Raw genomic sequence first — 18,939 nt, 5'->3', positions numbered from 1 at the left:
TAATCAGTAAAACAACAACCACGGGACGGCCTTTCTGAATCACCGACAAACATTATCTGATTCCCCGCTGGGCTGCATTCAAACCCACTTGGAATGTAATCATGTCAGGAAGTAGTCTCTTTTGGGGGGGGGGGGGGGGGGCATGAAAAGGTTGCCATACCCAACTTTCTAAACCGGGAGGGAAACGTCCATCGCCGGTTTGAATCCCCGCGTTACCGCCGGCTGGGTCGGAAGTCCCTTACAGAAGCCGGACGTGGGTATGTGTCCTGGTCGCTGCACTAGCGCCTCCTCTGGTCAGTCAGAGGAGGCGGGGAGGGGGAACTGGGGGGGAGTAGCGTGATCCTCCCACACGCTACGTCCCCCTGGTGAAACTCCTCACTTGTCAGGTGAAAAGAAGGGGCTGGCGACTCCACGTGTATGGGAGGGAGGAGGCATGTGGTAGTCTGCAGCCCTCCCCGGATCGGCAGAGCGGGTGGAGCAGAGACCGGGACGGCTCGGAAGAGTGGGGTAACTGGTCGGTCAATGGCCTACATCAGGGACAGGCGACGTGGTCCAGAAAGGTCCGGTGTGGGTGCAGGTCTTTGTTCCAACCAAAGAGTTACACACCTGAGTCTACAAACCAAGGTCCTTAGCAAAGACTATTGGTTGACTAATAGAATCGGGTGTAACTGCTTGGTTGGAACAAAGACCTGCACCCACACCGGACCTTTCTGGACCATGTTGCCTATCCCTGGCCTACACGGTGTGTGTGTTTGTTGTGTAAGCGCATATATATATAGGTGTGTGTGGTGGGTAGTTACTTGTACAGCTGTATTTAATTTCCTGTGACAGCATGTGGGAGCCAGCATTAACTAACTAGTAGTCTCCAGAATCACTGCAAAAACTGAACTGGGTTTTTTTTTTTGTTCCGTTTTTCGGTCTCGATCCTTCCATTCAGATGCAGGTCATGTGTGGAAACTTGCACAAAGTCACAACTGCAAAGATCACTCAGCAAATCGATCCACACCAGCCACCCTCCAAAGCATCTTGCACCTCCGGCTGTGGTTGACCAGAACCGCTCGCTTGCTTTAAGTCTGCCGTGGCCTCGGCAAGTGGGCTCAAGTTGTTGTCGTCCAGGGAGAAGCCGTGCTACAAGATGGCACCGACTCCTACGGGATCAGCAGGCTAGTCGCCATCAGTGTATTACATCACCAATTCAAAGGTCATCGCCCTCACACTCATAGGGTGAAATGGAAAACCTCCTGGCTAACTCAGGTAAACAAACATGTACAGGTTGAGGGGACCGGTCTACAAAAACCACTGGACTCAAACACAAGCTATTCGGTCCCTAGGTACGGGCTCCAAATAGTGTTGGTGCGATATGGAAAATAATATCATGATAATCAAATTATCAAGTATAATATCAAAACAACACTAGCTTTCAAATAATACTCCCTCAAATATGGCAGACCTCACTTTGCGAGAAACGTTGGTCCACAGACTCACAGTATCGTTACTTGAGACTAAACCTTAACCCCAGTAACGGCGACCTGCTGTCCAGCCCTGGCACAGAGCTCCTACACTTTCAACGACGCCCGCACCAAAAGTGATGCGAGGTCATGCACCCTGACAGAAAGGGATGATAATGCGAGTTTTTCTGCAGAAAGAACCTTGTAAGCCTGTGTCAACATCTCGTTTCCGTGTTCAAAAGCTCTTAGTTTCTGTACTTGTTCCAGCACGTTGCTATGCTACTGCTACGCACACGGTGTCTGCATGTCCTCCCCGCGTCTGCGTGGGCTTCCTCCCACCGTCAGGAACAGGCATGTCAGGGTTAATACTCCCGTCTGTGTCCCTGACCGACGCACGACAGCGAGACCCGGAGGTGGTCCCCGGGCCCTGCAGCAGAGCGCTGCTCCCAGTGTGTGCTGGGACGGATTAAATGCACCACGGGGATTAATAGAGTACATCTTATCTTGGGCTGACGTCCCGTCTTACTGACGATTATGAAAACAAAAAACCACTGTTTATCAAATATGACGGTTTTTGATGCTTTGCAATCAACGGCAATAATAAACTGACACAAAAAGGGCATTATTAAAGTGGTAATCTCAACGATTTCCACTGCCAAGTCAATTTTATTTGCATAGCCCATTATCACAGATTTGCCTCAGGGGGCTTTACAGCAACACAACATCCTGTCCTTAGACCCTCACATCGGGTAAGGAACAACTCCCTAATAAAACCTTTAACGGGGGGGGAAAAAAATAGAGAGAAACCTCAGGGAGAGCAACAGAGGAGGGATCTCTGTCCCAAGATGGACAACGTGCAAAGGATTTTGTGTGTACACAATTTACACTACGCAAGATTGAAAGAGGAGAACAGAATTATCAAATTTATGAAGAATATGACGAGGAGGACGCCAAGCAGTGTCCAGACACCACCAGAACAGCCCAGGACCTGAGCCACGTGACCACCATCACCATGTAGACCTGACAGGAGGGACAGACTACACATGCGCACACAGGATTTCCACTGTCCTGTCCTATCTTTGGCGCTTCGCTGTGGTCCACCAGAGACAAAGTTCCACCTATCCTCTCTGGTGGACTAATCACTGCTAGCTAGCCAAGTAAATGTCCGCTACTATCGTGTGTTAATGTACCATCTTTGTTGGACCAAGCAGAGCTCGTCCCCAGTTGGTGCACCAGAGAGGAAGTTCCACCTATCCCCCCTGGTGGACCAATCACTGCTAGCTAGCCAAGTACATGTCCACTACTATCGTGTGTTAACGTACCATCTTTGTTGGACCAACTAGAGCTCGTCCCCAGTTGGTGCACCAGAGAGGAAGTTCCACCTATCCCCCCTGGTGGACCAATCACTGCTAGCTAGCCAAGTACATGTCCACTACTATCGTGTGTTAATGTACCATCTTTGTTGGACCAAGCAGAGCTCGTCCCCAGTTGGTCCACCAGAGAGGAAGTTCCACCTATCCCCCCTAGTGGACCAATCACTGCTAGCTAGCCAAGTACATGTCCACTACTATCGTGTGTTAATGTACCATCTTTGTTGGACCAAGCAGAGCTCGTCCCCAGTTGGTGCACCAGAGAGGAAGTTCCACCTATCCCCCCTGGTGGACCAATCACTGCTAGCTAGCCAAGTACATGTCCACTACTATCGTGTGTTAATGTACCATCTTTGTTGGACCAAGCAGAGCTCGTCCCCAGTTGGTGCACCAGAGAGGAAGTTCCACCTATCCCCCCTGGTGGACCAATCACTGCTAGCTAGCCAAGTACATGTCCACTACTATCGTGTGTTAATGTACCATCTTTGTTGGACCAAGCAGAGCTCGTCCCCAGTTGGTGCACCAGAGAGGAAGTTCCACCTATCCCCCCTGGTGGACCAATCACTGCTAGCTAGCCAAGTACATGTCCACTACTATCGTGTGTTAATGTACCATCTTTGTTGGACCAAGCAGAGCTCGTCTCCAGTTGGTGCACCAGAGAGGAAGTTCCACCTATCCCCCCTGGTGGACCAATCACTGCTAGCTAGCCAAGTACATGTCCACTTCTATCGTGTGTTAATGTACCATCTTTGTTGGACCAAGCAGAGCTCGTCTCTGGTTGGTCCACTAGAGAGGAGGTTCCACCTATCCTCTCTGGTGGACCAATCACTGCTAGCTAGCCAAGTAAATGTCCGCTACTATCGTGTGTTAATGTACCATTTTTGTTGGACCAAGCAGAGCTCGTCCCCAGTTGGTACACCAGAGAGGAAGTTCCACCTATCCCCCCTGGTGGACCAATCACTGCTAGCTAGCCAAGTGAGCTGAATCATAATTTTACCAGTCTGCGACAGATGAAAAAGTTCGAGACCGTCACTTTAGGTGGTATTGTCAAGCAGCTTAATTGATAAGCTGCACCTTGTAGCCACCGTTTGAACTCCTGACAATATCAAATCCTACCCTGCATGTATAATGCTCTCTGAAGAATGATCTGCAGCTCTGGTTACACCTCTCTCTCTCTCTCTGTGAACCTGTCTGGGTGTGTGCATACAGATATCCATCAGCCTAATGTACAGTAAAATGAGGATAAAGACAGCAGGAGCGCTGTAGTCAGTAAATCACTCGGGGAGATAATGTTTTCTTTTTAACTCCATCGTGCCTCAACATGCTTCCAGAAACGGCTGAGAGACCAACCCAACCAACTGTGTGGCAGGCTGATCTGCACCATGCCGCACCAATACCCCTCTGGTCTGCTCATGTTCACTTTACTGGTCAAGTCAGGAAAAAGTCTGTAGTTTGTCCTTCACAGGACTTTTTTTTTTAAGGGTACTGGAGCGCAACAAACCAGAGCAGAGCTTCTGGATCTGTGGACAGGGAAGGACGGAGCGCTCGGGGTGCGATTTTCTGAATGAAGTGTCATCCCTTTCAGACAGCTCAGTTTCTTTGGGTAGTTGTTAGAACCGATTAAAAATGGGAATTTTATCACCCACTTAAAAGGATGATTAAACACAATGATCAGTCAGCAATGTAAGAATATTCAAGGCAGGGGTGTCCGGGTAGCGTAGCGGTCGATTCAGTTGCCTACCAACAGGGGGCTCGCCGGTTCGAATACGTGTTACCTCCGGCTTGGTCAGGCATCCCTACAGAAAGAATTGGCTGTGGCTGCGGGTGGGAAGCCGGATGTGGGTATGTGTCCTGGTCCCCACACTAGCGCCTCCTCTTGTCGGTTGGGGCGCCTAGCGTGATCCTCCCACGCGCTACATCCCCCTGGTGAAACTCCTCACTGTCAGGTGAAAAGAAGCGGCTGGTGACTCCACATGTATCGGAGGAAGCATATGATAGTCTGCAGCCCTCCCTGGATCGGCAGAGGAGGTGGAGCAGCGGCTGGGACAACTTGGAAGATTGGGGTAATTGGCCAGGTACAATTGGGGAGAAAAATCACAAAAAAAAAAATACTATAATACATACAAAAATAATACATCGTATCAGCTTCCTTTTGTTTTTACATGAGATCCCCCCCCCCCCATAGGAATACTCCATTTACCCCTCCAAAGAAGAATCTTTCCGGAGCATCAGCCCCGATCTATCCTCACTTCCCGTTCCTTTATGTTGTCATTTCCACAACCAGGAAGTCCTGGAGAGAGACATTTGTCAGTTTGTTTCGTCTTATTTTGGATATAATCTAGTCATTTGACCAGGGATATAATCTCCGGGACTAAAGTGTAAGAGTGTGTGTATCGAAGTGGAGTCTATGCCAGCACTGCCAGATGTTGACCTACAGCCATGCTGGTCTCTGGAGAGACTGGCCAGATTGGGGACAATTTTGCCAGTGCTATGAATTCCATAAACAACCACTCTTCCCACATGCTGCTACAGAGATTCAGCCTGACATGATACCTACCATGTGACGCGATATCTACCATGTGACGTGATACCTACCATGTGACATGATACCTACCATGTGACGTGATACCTACATTTCACCTGGTTCGTCCGTTACTGAAGGACGTCTTTCCATATAAGAAAATGAATAATGACGATGAGAAACATGTTTTCTAAGATCATATACACACACACACACCATTGTAAAAAACAAATATCTAGTCACGCATCTGTTTTATCTATTAAACCCTCCTCGACATGAGAACAACACATTACAGGCATGTTCTTGACCTTTGAAACCAGAGCCAAGACCTGGATTGCACCATAAAGTAAAGTAATAAAGTGGGATCGGCTGGGGGGGGGGGGTGCTTGGTCTGCTGCATCCGGTGGGCCCAAGGACCAAGCTCACATGGAGCTGCGCCCGAGGAGGAAGCACCGAGGGCGGTCTGACAGGACGCGGGGCAGGCTAAGCTAACTGCTAGGTTAGCAGTTAGCTAAGTTAGTTCAGATATATGTTTTAGTTGGTATATGTGTTCTTGTAGTTTCTGGATGTGGGTTTTTGTCTTCACGCCGCACTGCTGTGGGCCGGGGGAAATGATATTTCCTTTCATTTCTCGTACAGAAGTACATGAAAGGAAAGGACAAATAAAGTAGCAAAAACTGAAAAGTGTAGCGATCATCAGCGGCGGGCCTAAAATACACTCCCAAACTACAGGCACGGTCCATTCCGACTCTCCGCATATCTGAATAAAGGTCCGCCAGTGACGTGAGCGACGTGACTCTATCTCTAGACGAGACCTTGAGAAACGAGGTGGCACGCTAGCCTAGCCGGCGGCTTTACGCCTCGGGTCTGAAACGGCGCCGCTGAGAAGCCTTCGCTCCGCGTGGTTTAACCGCCTCTTTCCTCTCAACGACCCCTTCTTTTATTGAATACTCTCTCTCGGTTATATCGCAGGTCTGAAGCGATCCAGCCAAAAATACCACACTGTGAACACTGTAGCCATGGCTCCCAGCCCAGAGGTACCCGCTGTACACACACACACACACACACACACACTACAACTATCAGCGGGCTGTAACTATGGTAACCGGATCATGCCTGGACATTTCTGCACTTGTTGGACACATCTGGACTGAGCCATGCAGTAGCACTGTGTGTGTCCATGTCTGTGTGTGTGTGAATGTGTGTGTGTGTGTCATCTGGACACACACACACACACACACACACACACCTCCAAAATAGTGTGAGTTCAGAGAAAGTGGGCTAACTCAATTATGTATAGTATGTAAAACTAGCCACAGCTGCACCCCAGCTCTATCATGACAACACATCATCCTACAGTCATGACATCATATCATCCTACCGTCATGACATATCGTCCTACCATCATCATATCATCCTACAGTCGTGACATCATATCATCCTACCGTCATGACATCATATCGTCCTATAGTCATGACATCATATCGTCCTATAGTCATGACATCATATCGTCCTACCGTCATGACATATCATGCTACCGTCATGACATATCGTCCTACCGTCATCTTATCATCTACCGTCATGACATATCATCCTACAGTCATGACATCATACCATCCTACAGTCATGACATATCGTCCTACCGTCATCTTATCATCTACCGTCATGACATATCATGCTACCGTCATGACATATCGTCCTACCGTCATCTTATCATCTACCGTCATGACATATCGTCCTACCGTCATCTTATCATCTACCGTCATGACATATCATCCTACAGTCATGACATCATATCATCCTACAGTCATGACATATCGTCCTAGTCATGACATCATATCATCCTACAGTCATGACATCATATCATCCTACCGTCATGACATATCGTCCTACCATCATCATATCATCCTACAGTCGTGACATCATATCATCCTACTGTCATGACATCATATCGTCCTATAGTCATGACATCATATCGTCCTATAGTAATGACATCATATCGTCCTACCGTCATGACATATCATCCTACCGTCATGACATATCGTCCTACCGTCATCTTATCATCTACCGTCATGACATATCATCCTACAGTCATGACATCATATCATCCTACAGTCATGACATATCGTCCTAGTCATGACATCATATCATCCTACCGTCATGACATCATACCGTCCTATAGTCATATCATATCGTCCTACCATCATGACATCATATCATCCTACAGTCATGACATCATATCATCCTACAGTCATGACATCATATCATCCTACAGTCATGACATCATACCGTCCTATAGTCATGATATCATATCATTCTACCGTCATGACATCATATCGTCCTATAGTCATGATATCATATCATCCTAGTCATGACATCATATCGTCCTATAGTCATGATATCATATCATCCTACAGTCATGACATCATATCATCCTACCGTCATGACATCATATCGTCCTATAGTCATGATATCATATCATCCTACAGTCATGACATCATATCATCCTACCGTCATGACATCATATCGTCCTATAGTCATGACATCATATCATCCTACCGTCATGACATCATATCGTCCTATAGTCATATCATCCTACCGTCATGACATCATATCGTCCTACCATCATATCATCCTACAGTCATGACATCATATCATCCTAAAGTCATAATAATGTATCATAGAAAAACAATGATATTGAGTGTGTATGATTTAATGTGCATTAGATTTGTGCAAAAATGACAAACAATTATGCATTTATCTCTCTCTCACTCACACACACACACACACACACACACAGACACACACCAGTAGTCCATGATGTGCAGCTAAGAGGGGCCTGTGTTTGTTTAGCTGAAAAGTGTTTACCAGCTGCCACAGGCAGACGAACCCACAGCTATGTGACCCTGCTGGAAACAGGAGAGAAAAAAAACCCTCATTTCCCCGCTTCAATCACCCCCACCCCCCACAATCACACACCAAACCAGAACAGTACCTCCACCCATCTCACACATACACGGACCTGACAGTAGACATACCAAACGCAGGTCGGTCATATTAGGAAAAAACTGATTCTGGGGGAAAACACTGCCAGGAAATGGAGGAGGAGGGGGGGGGGGACCCCGCATCTGCCGTCAGACAGCGACTACGTCACTAAATCTGCACGCTTTTATGACCGTCGACGGTGCGGCCGACCTGCCGCCGCGGGTCAGGAAGATGGCGGCACGGCCGCATGTTTGGCGCCAACTCTTAAAAGGGCGCCAGGACGGCCCGCTAACTCTCAGCGCTGTGCTTCTTATGATCAACCCATAGCATATATATGTATATATATATATGTATGTATATGTGTATATACGTATGTATATGTATGTATGTATGCATGTATATATATATGTGTGTATATGTATGTATGTATATATGTATGTATATACATGTATGTATATATGTATGTATGTATATATGTGTGTGTATGTATGTATCTATATATATGTATGTATGTATATATATATGTATGTATGTATGTATCTATCTATCTATATATGCATGTATTTATGTTATATATATAACATAAATACATAAATACATAAATACATACATACATACATACATACATACATACATGTATGTATGTACGTATGTATGTATGTATACGAATTAAACCCATGCTTTTAGGTTGCCGGGGGAAAACCCCCGCATGTTCCTTCAGCACATATTTCCTCCGCTGCGCCGTTTGTGTTTGTTTTCCAGAGGGGGTGTTTGTGCTTCCAGCGGAACGTCAACATGCGCGCTGGCGGCCCACCAAAAGGGAAATTCTCAGCCCCCATTGTTGCCAATTTCAATTCATCGGTGGGAAATGCCATTGGCTAATCCTCACAACTATGCACAATAGCTGCAAAAGCGGGCCCACAAACAGGGGCACAATTAGCAGAAACGCCAGCGTTGTGTCCCGCCGTCAAGCGCATCCAGGGATTTATGACATTCCTGCGCCGCCCCGTTTCCCAACAGTCCCTACAACTCCGCTCCCCAAGTGCGGCACCTCCCGCGCGCACACAAACACGTTAAAAGGAGCGGGGGTGGGGGGGGGGGGTGCAGCACCTGGCGGGACGGTGACGGTGCGAGGGTTCCGGAGTTTGAGTCCGCATTGGGCGGACCGGCCCGCCCGCCGTTCCCCCTCACGGCGGCCGCGAGGACAGCCGGGCCCTAACCGGGTCAGACGCCACAAGTGGTCGCGAGCTAAAGCGCTACCCCGCATTCTTCCGGGGTAATGGAGCATTTTGTTAACGTGCCGGCTCGGCGGGCCGAGATGACGACAGGGGGGGCTCGCTCTCGCGACACGGAGGCCGCCATGGAACCGGGTCAACGGGCTGAGAGGGCCCAGAGCTCTCCCTTTAAGGAGGAGGAGCTGGGGCCTCCGGGTAGCGTAGTGGTCTATTCCAGCGCCTACCAACACGGGGATCGCCGGTTCGAATCCCCGTGTTACCCCCGGCTCGGTCAGGCGTCCCCCCCCATCCGTCCATTAACCAAACGGCTTATCCCGCTCTCGGGGTGGCGAGGAGGCTGGAGCCGATCCCAGCAGTCACTGGGCGGCAGGAGGGGGAGACACCCTGGACAGGCTGCCAGGCCATCACACCGGTCAGCCGTCCCTACAGACACACCTGGGCGTGTCTGCGGGTGGGAAGCCATATGTGGTTGTGTGTCCTGGTCACTGAACTAGCGCCTCCTCTGGTTGGTCGGGGTGCCTGTTCAGGGAGGGGCTGGAGGGCAAAGCGTGCTCCGCTCACGCGCTACTTCCCCCTGGTGAAACTCCTCACTGTCAGGTGAAAAGAAGCGCCTGGCGACTCCGCGTGTACCGGAGGAGGCGTGTGGTAGTCTGGCAGCACCTCTCCGGATCAGCAGAGGGGGTGGAGCAGCGACCGGGACGGCGCGGAAGAGCGGGGTAATTGACCGGGTACAATTGGGGCGGGAAAAAAAAAAAGATGTCAGATCACATTCTTGGACATCTGCTTCCTCTTGATTTGAATTTGCTTGTGTTGTCCAATTTGTTGTTGTTCACATCACTGAACATTAGGGGTCAGAGTTCAGGGGGGGAAATTGAGCAAGAACGCCACAAAAACAACTACCTCTGGGGACTTTATTTACATCCCCTCTGTGCTAAGTCAATTTTTGCCCCCAGATGAGGATTCATCCTACTCCTCCGCCCCTCCACCCAAACCCCCAACCCACCCCCTCATCACCACCACACTGACCACATCTGCAGTCCTGCATAGACCCCAAACCCCCCCCCTTTTTTTTAGGTCAGGCCAAAAACAGACGCCCTGCCCCCTTAAATGAAAGCCCCCTGCACCCCCCTCCCCCTGGCCTAGCTGGCTATAATGGGCCACCAAAGGAATGTTTCCCCCAACAAGCTCCCTCACTGTGGGCGGAGGAGAGAGGAAAACAGACAGGCGGAGTAGAAGAAAAGACAGAGAGGGAGTAGAGAGGAAGAGGGAAACAGAGAGGGGTCAAATTCCATTCTGCTCCGTCTTTCAGCTGGCCGCTTGGCTGGCTGGCTGGCTGGCTGGCTGGCTGACTAACAGACTGGTTCTCATTTCGAAGTCAGGGAGCTGATTCTGGATCCCAGTCAGCTGCACATTAGTGGGAAATGAGGGCTTCCCCTGTGGCATTTTATCGAACCCAACCCCGTTTGAATCCCCAGTGCTGAAGATCTTAGAGACAAAACCGCCGGAAAAAAAAAAAAAAAGCTAGCTTGTTTTTCCTTCGCCGGCGTCCCGGCCCCCTTTGGCCGGTCAACCGCGACTGACAGAGGAGAACAAAAATCAACTGCGTCATCGGTGCCGGCGTGGACGTGCCCGCATGACGCCGTCACCCGGTGAATCCGCGCTCGAGATGTCATGACCTTTTCACTCTCGTACTGCACACGGTTGCCGCGGTAACCGAAGGCGGGCGTAGCGCAAAGGATGGACTTCGAGAATAAAAACTCCCAATAAAAGATTCGTTTAAACGGGGCGTTCACCGATCCCTGGTATTTTTTTTCCCCCTATTCAGAACCGGTTCCAAAACAGAACCGGCCATCCAACCCCAACCCTGCCCACGTCTGACCCAGGATCACACCCACCCTCCCCACAGGAAACGACCGGCTGCCCAAAGCACGACGAATACCAACTTTCACAAACACCCATCGACCCCCCAAGGCCTGACGCGAAGTGGGTCTGCGGAGCCGGCCGGGTCTTCCTGCGCACCGATCAGCCAAACAATAGGGTGCAAGGTAGGAGTCAATCTAAGACGACACCTCGGAGTCAGCTGAAGGGGATCTTGGTCAACGGCGGATCAAAGGGTCGAGCAGATTAAATCTAATCTCTATCAAGAGGGCCGCAACCCAGCACACAGACGTCACGGTGATAACGACGTTAAGCCTATTGTTTCCGATAGCCCGCATGAAAGCGGGAGAATAGAAAAGAAAACAAAACTCTATTCAACTGGATACATTTTTGATCCAATACTGAAACTGTAGAGGAACCCGCTTGACGGCGCCGGAACGGTGGCTGCGTTCACTGCAGTAAAAAAAAAAAAAAGTGAATTCCTGCCATATCCACCACACCCCAAGCAGGTCGGTCCTGCCGCGCCGTTATCGGCCAATCGCGTCACACGCAGAGAATAACCGGCCAATCAAAACAATCGCTCTCGGGCTTCTACACAATGCCTCGTCTGTCAATTGTTGTTGCCGTTTGGCTAGCGGGCTACCAGGTCAACCTTCTTCAAACAATTCGAGCTACCTCCACTCTTGGTAGGGGAGGCAGGTGAAGGATAAGCTGATTTGGGGGGGGGGGGGGGAGAGAAGTGGTGGGCCTGCTTCTGAGACAGCTTCGGTGACGACGGCACAATGCGGTCGTTTTACCCGTTCGTCCAGGCACAAATGTCACTCGGCCCTCCTACAACAAGGCAGGCCAATTTGTGCAGGCCCTGCCTCCCTGCAAGGCCTCAAGCATGCTAAAGTAGGAGGGGACCCAACAAGCTAGCACTGTGCCCTGCTGCCCACCGTGGCAGCAGTAGAGGACGGGGGGTGTGTGTGTGTTTGTGTGTGTTTGTGTTGCAAGTCTGGGCACTAGCGGGTTGGGTCAGAGGAGTGAAGGCTAATGCCTTATGAAGCTGCATAACGCAACATTAGCAGGCGCGCACATAGTACAGCTATGCTGACCTGTAGACACCAGTAACGGCTCTGGGGGACATGACGTCAGGAGAACAGCCAGTTTCTCCACTACTCCACATCTCCCAATACACTTCTTCAATAATAAAAAAGGGCAGGAGGACTGCAATAGTCCAGCTCCAATCACAGCCATGCCAACAAGGTAGGGAGACGGCTCTCCTCCCCATAGGGAAATGAAGACCAGATAGACATCGCCCAGTTAATAACCACGGCCGATTCTCCCGCCGGGTCACGATAAGCAGCGCCGCCTCATCTACCTCCGCACTCCTGGCTGCGTTTTGTGCTCGCACACGAAAGCGGAGACGCATCAGGACGCTAAAATGAGGCGGTGCAACGTGACCCCCCCCCACCCCACCCCACCCCACATCTCAATTCTTTGGTCTGCGTTGCGATTGCGCGTCCGTAGTAAAAACTGTCCTTTAACTCGAGCTCAAACCAAGCCACACACCAACTGCCGACACAGATCAGGATGACAAATGTAAAATGTTGTGTTGTGCGTTAAATTTATACTACACTCCCCCCCGCCCCCCCCCCCAGAACGTGATACGCCGAGACCAAAGCCAATTTACTACATTTCATCAACTTTTATTATCGAGATTAGAGCGATAACCCGTCTCTATGGAGGCCGATTGATAAAATCAACTGTGACCAACTTGCCTTTCTAAGATTTATCCACCCACTCTAAATCAGTTATACCGGCGGTCCTCAATCAGGTCCTCGGGCGCCGCCGCCGCCGCCGCCGGTTTTCTGCATGTTCTTCCAGGTAGTCAGTTACATTCGCCTGTTGTTCCGGGTGTGAACCCTCCCAGGTCGGGGGGGCTGGAATAACTGGAACGGCGGGCGAATGTAACGAAACCGCCTGGTGGCATAGAAAACCTGCAGTACTGGCGGCACACGAGGACCTGAGTGAGAACCACTCGGCTGCACACAGACTGTCCCGGAGACATGTTTCCATGCACGCCCAGAAAAAAAACCACACACAAACCGAAGAAGTGGCGTCACCGCGCACTTTGACTTGCCCCAACTCGAGGGCCGTCTCAGCAGTGACGGAGCCGATTATGTGCTGGCCGGGCAGGGAGCTCCACCAGTGTCAAGTAAACTAGGCCCGTCTGACCCGGGGGTTCACTCGAGGAGTAAAGAAGCACATTAAGTGACAACATTCCAGCCCCGCTGTAGACAAGCCGTGCACAACTGGCCGGAAAAAGAAGTTAAAACCACAGCAGTTGCGCGGTTTTCCTGAACGTGGCTGGTAAGTTCTGGATAGGCTGCAAGGTGTACACACTTCTCGTCCTCTCCTTCCTCACACAGCATGACTCATGGATAACAGGTAAAGTTCAGAAACCAAACCCTGCCGTCACACTTGGCTCGGACTAGTGCAGGGTGATAGGGGGGGGGGGGGGGGAGTGTTATCACGATCATCATAGGGAATCACAATATCTGCTTAAATAATCAAAAAATACCATATCTAAGAATCAGGTTTGAGGTTCATCACATTGAACTGTTTGGTACAACGTCAAAAGCAAAACCAGTTCTCAAATAACACTCCTCCGGCTACTTCAGACCCGATTTTGTGGAAAATTTTGGGTACGGCACCGCTGAAAAGGTGATGAACGGTGATGTTGAATAACTGCCCAGCTGCCCTTTTCCCCCCTAAACACAATAAGTAGCACAGCGAGGGCGACTACCCCACAGGCACAGCCCCCCTGCCTCCATCACAGCAGGGCCAGCAGAGGAGCCGATACTTCAGACTGGGCCCGGCAGGTCCAGCAGACGAGCTCATACTTCGGACTGGGCCCGGCAGGTCCAGCAGAGAAGCTCAAACTTCGGACTGGGCCCGGCAGGTCCAGCAGAGAAGCTCATACTTCGGACTGGGCCCTGCAGAGAAGCTCATACTTCGGACTGGGCCCGGCAGGTCCAGCAGAGAAGCTGATACTTCGGACTGGGCCCGGCAGGTCCAGCAGAGAAGCTCAAACTTCGGACTGGGCCCGGCAGGTCCAGCAGAGAAGCTGATACTTCGGACTGGGCCCGGCAGGTCCAGCAGAGAAGCTCAAACTTCGGACTGGGCCCGGCAAGTCCAGCAGAGAAGCTCATACTTCGGACTGGGCCCGGCAGGCCCTGCAGAGAAGCTCAAACTTTGGACTGGGCCCGGCAGGTCCAGCAGAGAAGCTCAAACTTTGGACTGGGCCCGGCAGGCCCTGCAGAGAAGCTGCTACTTCGGACTGGGCCCGGCAGGTCCAGCAGAGAAGCTCATACTTCGGACTGGGTCCAGCAGAGAAGCTGATACTTTGGACTGGGCCCGGCAGGTCCAGCAGAGAAGCTCACACTTCGGACTGGGCCCGGCAGGTCCAGCAGAGAAGCTCATACTTCGGACTGGGCCCGGCAGGGCCAGCAGAGAAGCTCAAACTTCGGACTGGGCCCGGCAGGTCCAGCAGAGAAGCTCATACTTCGGACTGGGCCCTGCAGGGCCAGCAGAGAAGCTCATACTTCGGACTGGGCCCTACAGAGAAGCTCAAACTTCGGACTGGGCCCGGCAGGTCCAGCAGAGAAGCTCATACTTCGGACTGGGCCCTGCAGAGAAGCTCATACTTCGGACTGGGCCCGGCAGGTCCAGCAGAGAAGCTGATACTTCGGACTGGGCCCGGCAGGTCCAGCAGAGAAGCTCAAACTTCGGACTGGGCCCGGCAGGTCCAGCAGAGAAGCTGATACTTCGGACTGGGCCCGGCAGGTCCAGCAGAGAAGCTCAAACTTCGGACTGGGCCCGGCAAGTCCAGCAGAGAAGCTCATACTTCGGACTGGGCCCGGCAGGCCCTGCAGAGAAGCTCAAACTTTGGACTGGGCCCGGCAGGTCCAGCAGAGAAGCTCAAACTTTGGACTGGGCCCGGCAGGCCCTGCAGAGAAGCTGCTACTTCGGACTGGGCCCGGCAGGTCCAGCAGAGAAGCTCATACTTCGGACTGGGTCCAGCAGAGAAGCTGATACTTTGGACTGGGCCCGGCAGGTCCAGCAGAGAAGCTCACACTTCGGACTGGGCCCGGCAGGTCCAGCAGAGAAGCTCATACTTCGGACTGGGCCCGGCAGGGCCAGCAGAGAAGCTCAAACTTCGGACTGGGCCCGGCAGGTCCAGCAGAGAAGCTCATACTTCGGACTGGGCCCTGCAGGGCCAGCAGAGAAGCTCATACTTCGGACTGGGCCCTACAGAGAAGCTCAAACTTCGGACTGGGCCCGGCAGGCCCAGCAGAGAAGCTCCCACTTCGGGCTGGGCCACCATCATGGCTGAGATGAACGCCCCGGCATTTCCAGCAGACAACATGGCTGGTTGTCAGCAAGCCACCGACGTGCCAGCTCAGGAACGCGCAGCAACCAGACGCGGGTTCGAGTTTGCGCAAGCCGCGCATTCCGTTAATGACTGACAGGTTCGACTTCCCCTTCTTGCAGAAAAGGGAAACTTTGCCCCGCGTCGCCCTCTGGATAAACACGTACAAAGGGCACGCCGCTTGAATAGCCAACTATGGGAGGTGGGGGGGGGGGGGGGTGAAATCGGGGAGCTGAAGTTTCGACCCCGCGGTTTGTTTGACGGCTTTCAACGACAGGAATGTTTAATAATGCTGAGTGGTTATAATAAAAACAAGACGCGTGAATGCTCGGCATGCTGTCACTCCACCGGCAGGAATGCTAATCATCCGGCTGCTGCGCCGAGCCGGGGGGGGGGTGGGTGGGGGGCTCCGCGTAGCCTCGTTAGCATCACACGCCCTCCCGTCACCGGGCACCGGAGAGGGGATACGAGGGTTCCAACCCGATGTCCGGTGGGTGGTGGGGGGCAATATAACGTGTCTGAAGAAGAAGGGGAAGGGAGGAAGGGGGGGGGGAGAAAATAGGGGCCTTGCTTGCTGGTGCACAACCCAAACTAGACAACCGGGGCAGCAGAACCTCGCTTGGTTCTTATCGGCCTTGCAGCGAAAGGGACGGCTTGATAAAAGCTCCGGGAGCACGGTTCACCCCCCCTCCCCCCACATACACACGCACACGCACACGCTTGTTATTTTTGAGCACGAATTAATCTAATCTCAGTTATGCTTCCAGTTCACAATGTGGCCTTCCTGCTATCGCACCGGGGGTGGGGGGGTGGGGGGGGGTGCTGAAATCGCTCCAGTCCGACCCAGCAGCAGCAGCCGCAGATAAGGCAGCGGTTCTAGCTGCAGGCAGCTGGACCCTTCTGGTTTCGGAGAAAATCCACCCAGCAGGGTTTTGTGTGTGTGTGTGTGTGTGTGTGTTTGAGTCGCCATGAGTGAGGACAGGTTTAGATAGAGAGGGAAAAGCTCCCAACTGCGGCCGGGTGGTGGTGGCGGGTCGGGTGGGTGGGTGGTGGTGGACACGACGGCCACGCTCCGGGGGCAAACACGCCAAGAACAGGGCCAACACCGAGCCCTCGCCCTCTCCCTCCTCCAACCCCCTCCTGAGCCATTTTAACCCACTTCCCCTCCCTGCCTCCCCTCCCGATACCACTCTCGCCCCCGGTCCGTCTTTTGGCGTCCTACCTTTCTCTGCTGTTTCTCCCAGGCCGGGTCCAGCAGCAGATCCCGGTCCCAGTCGTTCTCCTGCTCCATGTAGGTAAGCGCACCGCCGGTCGAGTGTTGGTTGTTGGCAGCGTGATAATCTACCATGTCAGCAAGAAGCCTCGGCGCCCGGCTGGAAGACAAAAGCGTTTTTGAAGTTCTACTCTCAAAACGAGGGGGGGGGAGGAAGAAGAAGAAGAAGAAAAAAAAATCCCCTGAAGAAGAGAAGGAGGAGGGACAGGACCCAAGACGAGCGGTTGGCTACTGCTCCGTCGCTCGCGCTTCGACGCTGCTTCTTTATGGGCTCTCGGTCGGGGACATCCGGTGCGAGTGCTTCTCTCCGAGCCGCGGAGGGAGGACGGTGTGCGGGGCTGGGGAGGACCCGAGCCGCTCCTACAAGCTGCGGCCGACTACGTATGGAGCGAACGCTCGTGAATATTCATGAGGCGGCGAGCGGAGCGGAGCCCGCCCGAACACCGCCACCGTGTGGACGTTGTGTAGGATGACGCCCTCCCAACTCCGGAGAGGCGTTTCGCTCGTCACGTTTAAATATTTAAGCTCATTAAACCTGGAGAGCTTAAACTCCGCTTGAATCCGCAAAGAATAACCCCAGGGGAACACCGTGGGGTGAATTGCCCTTTTGTACCGAGGTCACTTTGCGTTCACTTATTATTTGTTGAACGTTTTTGGGCTCAAAATGAAAAAGAGGAAGTTATGAAGTGTAGCCGGTTATTTTCTTGCCCGGTGCGGGATTCGATACGCGGTGTACTGCGCCACAAGGCGACGTCGCTAACCGCTCGGCTAAAGGGTCAGATCCGTTAACTTGGGGCTAACTTGTCTTATTAGTAGTTTACACATGTAACGTTTGTTTGCTTTCTATGTTTCAAATAAAGGCCTACCTCATATTAACATAATATATATTATAATCATTATTATCAAAACAATAATAAATATGTAACCGGTCATTTTCTTGCCCGGTGCGGGATTCGATACGAGGTGTACTGCGCCACAAAGCGACGTCACTAACCGCTCGGCTAAAGGGTCAGACCCGTTATTGGTAGTTTACACTACCTTTATTTAGTTTAGTTTCAGAAAAGTCAGAAGAAAAGAAATAAGTTGAAAGAGAAAGCAGAAGGAGAATATGGGATGTCGTCATTCATACTGTAAACTACTAATAAGACCCGTTAGCTAGGTCTGACCCCCTTAGCCGAGCGGTTAGCGACGTCGCTTTGTGGCGCAGTACACCTCGTATCGAATCCCGCACCGGGCAAGAAAACAACTGGTGGCAGCGGTGGGATCCGGAAGTGCGCAGATCCTCAGAAGTCTCTTCGGAGCGCGGGAAGAACAAAGTAGACTTGCTTTACTTCTTTATTTTGTTTGCTTAAAAGAGGTATTCTAACGGTGCTCTGAAGTAAAATTTCTTTCTCCTAAGGGCACGTTTAAGCTTCCTGAGCATATCTGGACAGTTAAAACAATAAAATGAGTTAAAACAATAAAATGAGTAAGCGTCCATCTGCAATCTTTTATTCTGTCACCGACACACAACAAAACCACAAATGAAAAGGTGAACTTTAATCCGTCTCGAAGGGAAATCCTCCGTTGCATCAACAGGTTTAGACGTTAAACACTCAGTGTAGAATAACAGCACGGAGGACGTGGAAGAAATGTGCTGTTTAAGTAGTGACTGGTTTCCTTCCTTGGAAAAGAGGTGAGTTACTTCATGCTAACACGGGGGAATTCAGCCAACCAACACCCTGAGTAGCCCCCCCAAAATAACCAGGAAGGCCAGAGGAGGACTATGCACTCCTGAAAAACTGTGGTTTTGGGCTAGAAGCTCTCTCTGAC

At 51.5% G+C, this 18,939-nt stretch overlaps 1 protein-coding gene across 2 annotated transcripts in view; it reads right to left on the bottom strand.

Annotated features, from left to right (window-relative positions):
* The window catches only part of actn4 (actinin, alpha 4), a 92,463-nt gene extending 75,025 nt beyond the window's left edge, over nucleotides 1-17,438 (bottom strand). For both annotated transcript variants that reach the window (XM_056284121.1, XM_056284122.1), the window contains exon 1: nucleotides 17,077-17,438. In XM_056284121.1, coding sequence (XP_056140096.1) covers nucleotides 17,077-17,202 — 126 coding nt within the window. In that variant the 5' untranslated portion in view covers nucleotides 17,203-17,438. The remainder of the gene's footprint in view (nucleotides 1-17,076) is intronic.
* Between the last annotated feature and the right edge of the window lie 1,501 nt (nucleotides 17,439-18,939).

This window comes from Lampris incognitus, chromosome 7, assembly GCF_029633865.1.
Source record: "Lampris incognitus isolate fLamInc1 chromosome 7, fLamInc1.hap2, whole genome shotgun sequence".
Lineage (NCBI taxonomy): Eukaryota > Metazoa > Chordata > Actinopteri > Lampriformes > Lampridae > Lampris > Lampris incognitus.
The sequence above is the reverse complement of the archived record's forward strand: the minus strand, read 5'-3'. Positions and strand labels throughout refer to the sequence as shown.